At 39.1% G+C, this 11143-nt stretch overlaps 1 protein-coding gene across 3 annotated transcripts in view; it reads left to right on the forward strand.

The window, feature by feature from the left end:
- The window catches only part of RERE (arginine-glutamic acid dipeptide repeats), a 367252-nt gene that overhangs the window by 245333 nt on the left and 110776 nt on the right, over positions 1–11143 (forward strand). For all 3 annotated transcript variants that reach the window (XM_015591356.2, XM_015591355.2, XM_015591354.2), the window contains one exon: positions 8176–8224. In XM_015591356.2, the coding sequence (XP_015446842.1) occupies positions 8176–8224 (49 nt within the window). The remainder of the gene's footprint in view (positions 1–8175; positions 8225–11143) is intronic.

An 11143-nucleotide genomic window follows, 5' to 3' on the forward strand; every position in this document is an offset into this window, starting at 1 on the left:
ATTAATTTTGCTTAGAGGGCTAGTCTTCCACCACAGGTTACTTGACTTAATTTTGCAGCGAAGTGCTTAGTTGCTATCACTGGCTAAACAATAACTAAATTAAAATATTATAGTCATTTATTCATTTAAAATATATTTAGTGAGTGGCAGTGGGCTTGGGATGTAACAGGGAGCTCAAAACACACTTGGTTCCTACCCTCGTGATGCTTTTGGTCTAAAGAGCAAGAGGACCATCGAAAGAAATAATTACACAAAATAAATATAAAATCGTGACTGGTAAGGCCGAAGAAGAGAGAGGTGGAAACGTGTAATAGAGGGATTAGCTCCTGTTCTCGCTTATTGCCAGGACTTAGAGCTAATAATAGTAATGACTACTGTGCAACAGGAGCTGTGCCTATTTCTTTCTGTGGATCGTCTTTTATTTTTATAGCAACCTTGCAGACTAGCCCTTAAGGACTTTGTTTTGTAGATGAGGAAACTGGGGCTCAGAGAGATTGAATTATGTCCTCAAGGTCACACTTAGAGCTAATAAAACCTTGGTACTGAAATTTTAATCTGGGTTAATGTGACTCTGAAGTCTGTGCTCTACCCCCATACTTGAGCATCTAGACCCAAGTGTGTGTGACAACTCTTCTCTCTCAGTAGTGGCATACCAGAGACATGGGACATCCTGGTAGGATATACAAAGCACAGTGATTTTATTCAGAGTTAGGGAAAATATTTTCTGTCTTAGGATGAGTGAGTATATGTTCTGGAAAAGAATACAAACTTTACATGGACTTTTAAGATACTATGTTAGACTTTACAGAAATTTCAGACTGTTAAAGAAATATGCGTTCATGTTGGACAAATCGGAGAAAGCCTCACGTTGTCTGGTCTTCCTCCTTATCAGCCTCATTTTCATTCCCACCCACAGCCCTTCCACAAAGAAGTGACTCCGATAAATTGCCTTTCTGTTTGCCTAAAATTTGGTATATTTCTTTCTGACCCATAGACCATTTCCGTGGTCACTTTCCGAATGAGCTCATAAGTAGAATTCCTTGTCTACTTTCAGTTGATTTCATGTCAGTCTTCCCACTCAGCTTAATACCTTGTAGAAAAGATTAAGAATTATCTGCTCTTTGAGCATTGCGATCTGAAGGACAGGTGAGGGAAGATTGCACAGTGATTTCATTCACACGTGACACCAGCCACAGAACAGGGATCTCACTTGAGAGTTATCAGACCCGGCCTTTTGGGAACGTGCCACAGGCCACACTGCTCTTACGGTCCATGATTGGGGTGGTGACCAGGTCTGGGTTATGATGAGAATTCACCCAGCTCCTGTAAAAGGCCTCTGTTCAGCCAGGTCATGTCATTTCCCCTGGACCCCATGTCCTCATCTCTCTCTCTTCTTCCCCCATAGACGCAAGTCCTTGCCTTAAGCAGTTACCATGATCCTGTAGAGATACTTGGGTGTCTTGAGCGAACGTTTGCAGACCTTTGCGTCCCACACACCATCCGCTTTCATTAGGATGAAGAAGCAATTTTGTCCAGGCTCCTCTTTCCAGCTGGTGCGCTTCTCTCAAGGAGTAAAAAAAACGCCTCCCCCTCACACACGTACCATGTCTGGCCAGCCAGCTTTCTCATCTCCTTTGCATAGATGCTTCTCCCTTTTTGATATTCAGTTGCAGGCTTCCTGCTCCTTTCTGCCCATCCCCTGTTTACTTCTTAGACTAAAATGTTTCCATGGTAACAGGTTACTTTTCAAAGGGAACATCTTGTCATTTTATTTAATCCACTGCAGCTGAAGAGGACTGAAATATTAAGTTGTAGTTGCCATGGATACTGCTTTGTTACATTGGTTTCTTTTGTATCAGATTTCATATACAATGAATTTCTTTCTCTTTTTTTTAATACTCAAGGAATAAACACAATGACTTACCATTATTCTTGTAATTTGGCTTGTGGGACTATTTTTTCATATTCCAAAGCAAAAATTTGCAGAATAATGGCGACTGAACCTCAGCTGTTTTGAGAAACATATATTATTTATATTAGCCTCATAGAGAAAGTCCTCCTTGCTGGTGAGGATGGTGACAATTCTTTTTTTTTTTTAAAGTCTAATTCACGTAAGGATATGAGTTACTAAGGATGTGTTTACTAGGATGGCCCATACCAGAGATTCTTAGTAAACACAGAGAAAAAAGAAATACGTGATTTGAGTTAACTCCTTGAATGATTTAATTCCTTGAATCTCATTGCTCATTAACTGTGGCATTCTTTCTTCAGTTACCTGTTCTGCTTGTCCACAGTATATTTTGTGGGGAATCGATTTGTCATTTAATCAGCTGTTCATATGTCTAACTTTCTTTCTTATCCTTTGTAATATGTCACTTGGCTAACCTCTTCTTTTGTCTTTTTACAAACTTTGAATTTTTTACATGCACAGGAAGTTGCAAGATGCATCAGAGTGCTCCCATGCATCCTTCCCTCCCTTACTCCCTTGCTACATTGTGTGCGACTCTGATGCAGCATCGAACCTGGATGTTGGCATTAGTACAGCGTGTGTACAGGTCTGGGCCATTTCATCACGAGCGTAGCTCTGTGTACCCACCACTGTGATGCAGATCCAGCCCATCATCACAAAGATCTCTCCACCCTACCCTCTCCCTCGCCATCCTTGCCATCCGGCAACCACCGCTCTGTTCTCTTTGTCTATAATTATGTCATTTTGATAATGTTATATAAGTTGGCCTTTGCTTCGATAGGTTTTCTTTTTTAACATGATTTCAAACTTAAAAAATCTCTTTTTGATCATTTGGTCTTGCTTTAGTGCTTGAAATGAACATAGAACTGAACTAGAGAAAAGGATGTGGCTTCTCATACTGGTTCTATTTATAATTAATTTTGTAATTTCGGTTTAGTAATTTAATCATTCTGCCTTTGGAGTTGACTAAACTTGATCGAGTCTGAATCCTGTTTTTCCACATGTTGGCTGTGTAACCTTGGGTAATTTCATAACCTTTCTTAGCTTCAGTTTCCTCATCTGGACAGGTAATAATGGCACCTACTTTACAGGGTCATCCTTAAGGTTAGATAAGAAAATTATATAGAATTTTTTTAGCTTGAAATGCCTGGTACATAGTAAATGTTCAGTGTATATGTTAATTTCTTTATTGATGTTATAGTTAGTACTGTTATCTATAAAGTGGAGATACTACCTCATAAGGTTGTCATGGGAATAATGAAATAATGTATATCTGTCATAGAAAGCACTATTATTTTGCTTGTGTTTATCATGTAACTATAAGATATCTGAATTTGAGATACTGCAGTGAAAACCCTGAGGCAAGGATGAAGGTGTATATAGATGTGTCCTGCATTATCTTGCTGCACGACTTCCACCGCTGGTCTCTTATTTCATATGTAATATCCTTTACCTGGCCTTGCTGAGATTTCCTCTGTCCTTGGTCTGGATATTGCTTCCTCAACTGATGATCACCTTGGCTTTGCCCATACCTACTGTGTTAATTAAGCAGTGCTGTACACGAAGCAGAAACTTCTTGTTTAAATACAAGATAGAATGAGATCTGAATTTCTGTGAGTATCACTACTAATACTTTCATTAATATCAATATATAAATTAAATGAATTATTACATAGAAATGAGATAATACTATAGAGCACCCAGAACAGATAGAAAGTACTTAAATGTAAGCTATTATTGCTGATTGAAGGATAAACCTGGCATCTTCTAGATTAGGGACCTTTGGAATTTCAGCCTCCAATATTTTCTAAAAGTTCAGAATGTTTCATAACCGGGGCTCCTCAGAGTGTGGTTTGTGGACCCATTATTAATTTAATCAAATCTCAACCCTAAGGTGGTCTGTCTTTGTCATGTTCTTTGGGAAGTGATGATATGGGAAGTGACATAAATTCTGCTACATACCAAGGGACATGGTTGTTTGTCTGAACTGGAGCTTAGCTAGCCCCTTTTTTCATGGCATTCTGTTTTTACTTGAAAGAATAACTGACTGACTTGGGTAACTGGCAGGCACTTTACTGAAAATGGATGAAGTGAGCCTACCATTTCAAGGAAAACAACTAATTGTATTTGCCAGTGCTGAACTTTGGGCTTCCAAGTTAAAATTTGAATTTTAAAAATCTTATACTCACTGCTCCGAGCTTGGCAGCTTCGGTGCACTTACTGGCTTTCTTTAGAAGACGGGTGGTGATATTAAAGATGTGCTCTTTAAAAATTACATAATGAACTGTGTTGATGTTTGGAAGATGTGTAGAACTTAGCGAACTAATATTTTCCATCTAACCAGTGTGTGACATTACAGAATCGTTTCTGGGCAGAAGATCCATCCAGAGGCTAAGACAGAATAGTGGATTTTAATGTAAAAGAGTCCAAAAGATCATTGATAAAATTTTAGACTCATGTTGTGCACAAATCTTTAAGGAATAACTTACTTGTTGTTAGGGTTTTGATGTATAAAAAAGAATATCTATATTTATCAAAAAGATATTAAAATATTCTTCCATTCTCCAACCATGTGTATGAGGCCTCATTTTCTTCATATACTTTGGAGAGTGGCAAACATATTGCAACGGACTAGATGTAAAAGCAGACATGAGAATCCAGCTGTCTTCCACTAAAGATATTTGTGAATATGTAACATAGTGCTTTTATTTTCACTATAGTTTTTTGTTTAAATACAGTTATTTTTCATAAAACATGTTACACATGTTAATATGTAATGAGCTTATTGCAATAAGTAAGTAAATAAATATTTTGAAATTTCTCAAAAACACAACTTCCTTAAAATGCTCATTAATTTGAGGAATATAAAGGGGTTCTGAGACCCAGAAGTTTGAGAATTGTTGTTACATATGAGGGAAATGTAGTAGTCAGCAGATGATCATCAGGTATTTTCTACAAGCTATTTATTTCATTTAAGTAAGAATTCCTGGTGAGTTTTGTCAAATTTTACATTTTAGTAGTCCAGAGCTATTCATGCAGCCGAGGAACTTTTAATTTGTTCTGAGTGCATAATAATGCCATGTAGGTACTCTGTTAGATTCTGGGGGAGAGGAAAAATGAATTAAATCTCAGTTCCTGTACTCTAGAAGCTTACAGTCTCAGAGTGGGTGAAGGTAGGAAATGTCCAAATTAGTCATAGTAGACTGTTATCCTCTCATAGCATGGTATGAAACACAAAAGGAGCATTCAGGAAGAAGGGAGCGGTGAGGCAGCAAGGGAGGAGCGTTTAGTTTAATGCAGAGTTCAGATGCTGTCAAAAGGAGGGGAGGATGGTGATTGTTCTGTGCATCTCAGATACAGCTGGATGCTGGCAGTTTCCCCTGCAGCTACTTCTTGTCTTTCATCTTCAGTTCATATTCTGACAGCTTTTCTCCCGGGTGCATCTAGTTCTCTCTAATGGGGTGTGTTGCTATCTGCTTTCTTGTATCTTGGACCTAAAAAGTTTTTCTGCCATTTATTCTGTATTTGGGAGTTCCTGGACCTGGTAGCTAATGCCATTGTCCACTTATGTAATCTTGCTCAAAAATAACTTTGTAAAATTGATTTTTAAATAAGCTTTTTAAAAGTTCCTTTGTTTTACCTTTATTTTGTGCTTTTTAACCCACTCACCTTATTAGTAATCTTTGTGGGTATACATATAAAAGAGAGAAATCGTTTCTAGTCAAGGCTCTTGAGCCTTCCAACACATTTTTTTGTCTTACTTGTCTCATTATTAGCAGTGTGAGTCATTATTGGCCTCCATTTTCACACATATAAGTAGAATATATGTAGTTATATTCAATGAGGTATTTGGTGGTTCTTATCGTGTTACATTTTTAAACTAAATATGATATTGGCTTATTAAACATTAAAATTAAAAAACAAAAGAAAAAATAAGAAAAAAACACAAAAATATAAAAGAAAAAAGTATTAAAAATAAATGAACCAGGAATGTTTGTCCTGGAATTATGAGGGACTTAGCAGTGTATGTAACAGTAATGGGGAAATGCTTTCATAACTAACCACTTGAGAACCTTGGCATAACATAGACCTTCTAGAAGAACCTGAAAGTTGAGCTCTGGGTACAGTTACTGGATGGGCTGTGGCTACAGCTTTCTGAGATGATACATTTGGCTCGATTTTCATGTAGGCAGGCAAGCATTTGGAAAGTATTTAGAAATAAAGGAGAGAGCTTTTGGCAGCCAGTTTTGTTCACAGTTACGAAACAAAGGGACAAGTTGGAAGGGAGATGGTAACGCTGACTGCTTGTTTTTCCTAAAGAAGTACTGTGGTGAAAGTAGCCTCCTGGCCTCTGATTCCTCCACCTGCCTCCTTAGAGCAGCCTCTTGTAACTCCCACGTAACCCTACCAGAACAGTCTATCTTCTAGTGTCTGTCTGCAACATACTGTTTGCCTGTTGAGGAAACGAAGATGACTTATATTTTGAAGTCAGCACTTCGTGCCTTTCTCCCTGTGCAGCCCCCGCTCTGAGCCCGCACCTCTGCAGGGCTTTGTCCTGCTTGGCCTCTGCTTTGCCCCGCTGCTGTGCTTCCTATCTCCTTCAGAGGTCTCTTCAGAACTTAACCACTTCATGGACTGTCTCCTCTTGAAGCCTACCGAATTCTGGTCACTCCCCATTTCATTTTTGTGCTCTGTTTCTCCTGAAATGTTTGGCGTTTATGAATGGTGTTTGGGGCGGGGGGGTGGTACCGCCCGTGATAGACGGAGAGGAAGCTCACGACTACTGGATACACAGCTGTCCTTTCTGTTACTCATCTCCCGTCCTTTGTCATATCTACCGTCTGCCTTTGCCAAAGTAAGACTCTCCGTGAGAGAAACTGTTGGATTAAAAGAAGAAAGTGCTGGACTCAAGGCCTCTGAAGGAATTAATAGTTTTTCAAAATTCATTTTAACAACTTCAAACGTGGGGTTATCAGATCCACGGGAGGAAACTAAGAGATGGTGCTTCCTCTTTGGTCCTTTGCTGCTTTATTCTGCTCTTCAGTTCAGTCCAAGTCAACAAGTACTCATCGAGCAGCTGTCACTGGGTGAAAGTCTTCTGGGCAATATTGACAATCCAGCGGTCATGGTAAACACAACACAGACTTGTCACTGGGCACAGAAAGGGTTTTTTTCTGATACTGTAGATAGTCGTGACTCAGATTGAGGGTGACAGGCAGCTGCAAACTGTGAGCTCCAGGGAGACAGGAACTATATTTCTTTGTCTATTACTGTACACCCAGTAAGTGCCCTATACAAGGCCTGGGACGAGAGAGATGTTCAATAAATATTTTGTGAAGGAGTGAAAAGAGGAAGACTCCCCACACTTTTGTGGGTGTACGGGGTGAAATGGGGAGGAGATCAAGAAAGACTTCTTGGAAATAGCGGCTTTTGAAAGGAACCTGGACATTTGGGATTTGGAGCAAAGGAGGGTGGCGTCGCAGGTGCAGTAAGAATGGCACAGACAGAGCTGAGTCGGGCCCTTGCACCTCCCAGGCCTGCCGGTCACTCCCTCATACCTTCTCCACCTCTGCTCAGATTTCACTTTCCTAATACGACTTTTTCTAACGGTCCTGTATAAAGAAATGTAAAACTACTTCACCATCTACCATCTACCTAATTCCTTGGCCCTTATTGTCATCTGACATATTATTTTTCTTTTCTTTTTTTCTTTACTCTGAATTAGAATGTAAGTTCCAAGAAGGCAAGAACATTGTTTTGTTCATTGCTTTATTCCCAATGCCTAGGACAGTTTCTGGCTTATAGCAAGTACTTAATGAATATTTGTCAAATGAATGAATGCGTGAATGACCCAGTGTGTTTGCTAGGAGCCATAAGTTATCTTGTTTATGTTTTAATAAGGTTTATTGTAGGGCACCCTGAAATGTTTTAGAAAGAAGAAACATCTGTTGGGGTCCTGCTGAGGCAGGATGAATGGTGTGTAGATACCCGGGCCAGGGAGCGGGTCACGGGGCTTGTAGGAGCAAAGGGTTTTGGAGGTGCGTGCAGTGGGGGCATGTACCGTACAGGGCGGCATTAAGAGTGGAGAAGATCATTCTTCCTGAGTTACCACTCGTGTATTTGAAGGGAATTATTCTTCTTGAAAAATTTGTGAATGTTTATGTCAGAACTGTATTTGCTAACCTGATCTACTCTTTTCGTGACAGGAGGCTGAACAGCACCCAGGGGGAAATCCGAGTTGGGCCTAGCCATCAGGTAAAGCACATTTAGGTAACTTCTTTAATAGATTTTTATTTCTCATTCTTCTGCTGGCCCTTTATTGTGCTGAGCAGCAGCTTAGAACTGTTTTTATTGTTACAGGGAATTTTTATATAAATGCAGATTTTTTTTCCAGATTACCTCATACTTTTATTTTTTTTGTGGTAAAATATAATGTAAAATTTATCATTCTATGATCTACCAGTCCCTCTACTCGGTATTTACCCCAAAGACTTGGAAACCTATATCTGAAAAGATTTTCACAGCAGCATTATTCACAGTGGCCAGGACATGGAAGCAACCGAAGTGTCCTACGATAGATGATTGGCTAAAGAAGCTGTGGTACATGTATACAATGCAATATTACTCAGCCGTAAGAAGAGATGAAATACTGCCATTTGTGACAACATGGATGGACCTTGAGTTAATCATGCTATACGAAATAAGGCAGACAGAAAAAGTTGAAAATCATGATAACACTTATATGTGGGATATAAACCTAAAAGCAACAAATGAGCTGGACAAACAAACACAGACTCGTGGACATGGAATATAGACTAGTGATTACTAGTGGGGTGGAGGAGGACGGGGGAGATAGATGGGGTAAAGGGGGTCAAATATAGGATTTAGGGAGAGGGCAAAGTGGGTAAAGAGGATCAAGTATATGGTAGCTGAAAGAGACTGGACTGGGTGGTAAACACACAATAAAATATACAGTTGTCAAATGATAATGTACACCTGAAAATTATATAATTGTATTAACCAATGTTACCCCAATAAATTTAATTAAAAATTAAAAAAATTATAAAAAAATAAAATAAATTTTAAAAATTAAAAAAAATAAATAAAATTTACCATTCTAACCATTTTTAAGTGTATAGTTAAGTGGCATTAAGTATATATTGCAACCATTACCGCCATCCACCTCCAGAACTTTTTCACATTCCCAAACAGAAACTCTGTCCCCATTAAACACTAACTCCCCGTTCTTCTGTCTCTCTGCTCCTGGCATCCACAGTCTACTCTCTGTCTGCATAAGTTTTCCTACTCTAGGTAGTTCATGTCAGTGGAATCACATGTTATTTGTCCTTTGTGTCTGGCTTATTTTACTTAGCATAATGTCCTCACGGTGCACCTATGTTGTAGCATATGTCAGAGTTTAATTTCTTTTTAAGGCTGAATAATTTATTACATGTATATATCACATTTTGTTTGTCAGCCTATCTATGAACATTTGATCACCACATACTTTCATTTTAACTTTTTAAAAATTCCCTTTTGTTCAGAAGAGTCAAGATGGTTAGGTACTTGTCAGCCGGAAGCTTGTTGTGTTGTGACCTGTGCCCTCTCATGTTTTATTCAGTTTACTAAGACTCTGGTGTCATGTTTGTCATCTGTTTTTTGATCTATCAGTTAGTGTACTTTGATGGGCAGGAGCAGAAAACTCTAGCTGAACTTGGCTGTGTATGGTCTTACATATCATCACATTCTGGTCAGACAGGACTCGGCTCTCCTTTTCTGGGGCTCTCTTGCTTGGCTGTCCCCCGGGCTGGCTTCTTGCAGTATGCTGGTAGCTGGATCTCATTGATCCTAAAATGCACTTCTTCCCTTCACATTTATTACCTCTGATGAGTTTCATCGTACATTCTGTGGTGCGATTATAATTTAATTGGCAGGATTTTTCCTTTCTGAGTGCACAGAAAATAACAGTGGATCTTACAGTGAATGAAATACAGCAGATGTTGGGAGGAGGAAAGGTATCACCCTTCTCTTCCCCTTAGAAGCAAGCAAAATCCTCCCGGAAGGTCTCTTTTAGTCCCTGTCTCTCCCAGAATGGATTGGGTCGTGTGTCCATTTCCAACCCATGAGGAAATTAGGGTTAGCATGATTGGCATGGACTGGCATTTGAATTGGAATGGATGTTGGGAGTCTGCCACTATGGCCTAGGTATACTAGAGACTTGTGGTACAGGCAACTCCTTCTAAGGGTAAAGAGGTTTTGATAATCTGTTTAGTTAGTCATTTTTCAGTCTAGATTTTGAGCATTTCTTGTACATCATTCATATGTTTAAAATCTATTCTAACTCTAATGAGAAAGAAATTAATAATTAAAGGACTATTAAAACCAAAAGACAGAAACCATCAGGGGCATCTCTTCACTAGAAGATACTTCTCGTCCCAGAACTAGGATTATAACTGAGACAGGCAGAAGAAACTGCCAGAGGACACTCCCCTTAACGTCTGCCTTGTTCAAGTACAGTTAAGTCCTCGCCCACCATTGTTGGTAGGTTCTGTAACTTTACGCAAAACGAATGATGAAACCAGTTTTACCAGAGGCTGATTGATATAAACAAGAGTTAAGTTCCTGTGGCATCTCATCAACGTTTACAGTGAAATGATCTTGAACAAAAGGACCTGCCGTCACCCCTTTTCTTGGTGCGGCCTCTTAGGGGCACCGATTCCCACCTCTCTGTTGTGTTTCCTGTGCCCTCAGGTCGAGGACTTCCCTTTTAACCGAGAGTCCAGTACTTGGCGCGGGACACCTCTCCCTTTCTCTGCTCTGTCCCGCCACTGTATTTTCCCACCCATTTTTTTCTTCCTCCATGTTTCCAGTGTCTTGAGATCTCTTACTAGAATTTTATTTTGTAGATTTTTCTTCCTATCATGACAGAAAAAGTGGTTCTGAAGTAAAAGACACTTAAATTCTTAGAAAGGGACAAATTTACTATGCTTGGATTTTTGTTTACTTTCACTTAAAACCAGATATTTATCTCAGATTTAAAATATATTCTGTATAGTCTATCTTTAAAAAGGAATGTTTTGGAGTACCAAATATACCAATTCTTTTAAAGAATTGACAACATTTAACTTCTTAAAAATTTTAACTTATTAGGTAAAATATTAACATATATAAAAG

This window comes from Pteropus alecto, unplaced genomic scaffold (assembly GCF_000325575.1).
Source record: "Pteropus alecto unplaced genomic scaffold, ASM32557v1 scaffold125, whole genome shotgun sequence".
Taxonomy (NCBI): Eukaryota; Metazoa; Chordata; class Mammalia; order Chiroptera; family Pteropodidae; genus Pteropus; species Pteropus alecto.